This window comes from Lolium perenne, chromosome 1 (assembly GCF_019359855.2).
Source record: "Lolium perenne isolate Kyuss_39 chromosome 1, Kyuss_2.0, whole genome shotgun sequence".
Lineage (NCBI taxonomy): Eukaryota > Viridiplantae > Streptophyta > Magnoliopsida > Poales > Poaceae > Lolium > Lolium perenne.
The window spans coordinates 176,657,026-176,659,649 of NC_067244.2; the positions used below are offsets into that span (position 1 = coordinate 176,657,026).

A 2,624-nucleotide genomic window follows, 5' to 3' on the forward strand; every position below is an offset into this window, starting at 1 on the left:
AGACGAGGGCGGCGCACAACTTCTTCAAAGGCCAGATCCTCGACGACATCGAAGCCAAAATGGCGGCGGCCGAGGAGAAGTCCGAGGCGGCAGCCCAGGCAGCTGCAGCGGCCCCAACCTCGGAGCAAGAGCCGGCAAACGCATCCGCTACTACACCTGCGTCGGCCTCTGCCTCGACGTCGGTGACGGAGCATGCACACCGGGTAGATCACGACGAGTTCATCGTGATCGACGGGCCTACGTCGACTCAGGATGCGCCATCGGCGTCGGCGTCGACATCACCCTACCCCAACCCCTTCTTTTAATTCATTCGCCGGCCTGTAATATGATCGCGCGCCCAGTACTTTGATCGCCGCTACTCTGATCGCGACAACTTCGGCGGGAACTATCTCTTTTGAATGCAAACTATTTGAATTTATGTATGGGGGACGCGACTGGGGAGCGACGTCTCCCAAACGCGGCACAAACAAAACACGTCCCCCAAACGCTCGATCCGGTGCTATTTGGGGGACGCGATTGGAGATGCTCTTATCCTTGTGTCCATGTGGCTTTGCTCTCCCTCAAACCCGTCATGGTTGGGCTGGGCCCAAGTTGACATGCCAATGGAGGAATCAGCAAAAACGAAAGGGAAAATATTCCTAAGCTGATATAGGGCTTTTTTCATTCCTAAGATTCTTAAAACACAAGAATAAAAAAACTGAAGGATTACAATGTCATGGCTAGTTGAATCCTACAGTCTACAAAAAAAAAATTCAAGTGATATTTGATTCATAGGAAAATCAAAAGAATTGTAACCTGAGTTCTGAGTGGATGAAAATTTTCCTCCAAAACATAAGGCTGGTGCCAATGCACCGCCCCGCTCTAGCCTCGCCACGTCAGCTTTTTCCTCACTCTCACCCCACTCTCACCCCACTCTCACCCCACCTTGCCAATGCATGGGCTATAGTGAGAGCTCTCACTTCTCTCTCCTCCACATCAGCTTTTCTCTCTCCTCGACATTAGCTTTTCTTTTTCAGATTACAACATTAATAATAATGCAAGGAAATTATTTTATTGAACTAAAATTGTTACCGATTACATCATAAAAAGAAATTACATAAAAATTTGAAAAAATTACATAATCTAGGCATTATGAGCCCACACATGCTCTATCAAATCTTGTTGGAGCTGTGTATACACCGGTGAGTCCCTCATATCGTTGTCCATCTGAATCCTGGCTGCTAGGCTTGGTGGTGCATGGTGGTGTATTGCAGGGCCGACATTGGACTCAACGGTCTCATAGGTGTGCTCCAAATTTGTACCACGCTCATCGTCGATGATCATGTTGTGCAGAATGACACATGCACGCATGATCAACCCAAGAGTACGCCTCGAGTACGAGCGTCCCGGAACTGCTAGAGTGTTGAACCTAGCCTTCAGCACTCCAAAGGCACACTCGACATCTTTGCGCCAAGCTGATTGAGCAGCAGTGAACATTCGCTGCTTTTCACTTTGTGGAAGAGTAACACCTTTCATGAACACCGGCCAGGAGGGGTAGATGCCGTCGGCAAGGTAGTAACCATAGTTGTACTCGTGTCCATTCACCGTGAAGTTCACTACGGGTGCTTCTCCCCTAAGCACGTCCGTGAACAACGGCGACTGGTTGAGTACATTGAGGTCGTTGTTGGACCCGGCCACTCCAAAAAAGGCATGCCAGATCCAGCGATCATACGACGCAACGGCTTCTAAGATTATGGTAGGGTGTTTGATGTCTCCCCTTGTGAATTGACCAGCAAAAGCCACTGGGCAGTTCCTCCACTGCCAATGCATGCAATCGATGCTCCCTAACATGCCCGGAAAGCCACGCTCCTCGGCTTTCGCTAACAGACGCTGAGTATCCTCGACATTTGGTCGACGGCAAAAGTGTTCCCCGTAACAGGCAATGATGCCTTCACAGAATCTATCTAGACAATCTGATGAAGTTTGTCTAGCTAACTTAAGCCACTCATCTATTGTATCTGCAGAGGCTCCATAAGCTAACAGACGCAAAGCCGCAGTACACTTTTGCAGGGGAGAAAAACCAGCACGGTTGAGAGCATCATTCCTTTGGGTGAAATACAGAGAGTATTCACCCAATCTATCCACAATGCGCAGGAAAAGGGATCGCCTCATCCGATACCTTCGCCGAAAGAAGCTCGGAGGGTAGTTGCAGTCGTCGGCGAAGTAGTCCTCGAACAGCCGATCGTGGGCACCAAGACGATCACGTCTGATGAACTCTCGGCGGCGGCGTGGCCGTCTTGGCTCCTCCTCCTCGTTCAGCATCTCCTCCTCGTACTCACTTTGGAATGCAGCGATCAGATCACCCTCTATTCCGTCGCTCGAACTGCTGGACGAAGACATGGCGTTGAGAGGAGTGGAAATGGAGAGTGGAGGAGATGAAATGGGTGTGGAGTGAGTGAAACCATATGGAGGTATTTATAGAGGGGGGGCTGAAATTTTAGGGTTTTTTGAAGTACCAACGGCTACCCCAACGGCTAGCTGAGGTGGACGAATCAGATCGCGCCACCTCAGCCACTACCGCCCCTCTCTCGCCCATCTCTCGCCCGCTACCGCCCGCTTCTCGCCCCACTCCCGCCCGCCTACCG

The 2,624-nt window shown here is 50.7% G+C and overlaps 1 protein-coding gene across 1 annotated transcript; it reads right to left on the reverse strand.

Moving 5' to 3' along the window:
• Positions 1–1,122: 1,122 nt before the first annotated feature.
• On the reverse strand, positions 1,123–2,379 carry LOC127305543 (protein ALP1-like). Its single transcript, XM_051336047.2, has one exon. The coding sequence runs from the start codon at positions 2,377–2,379 to the stop codon at positions 1,123–1,125; it is 1,257 nt and encodes a 418-aa protein (XP_051192007.2).
• Positions 2,380–2,624: the final 245 nt, after the last annotated feature.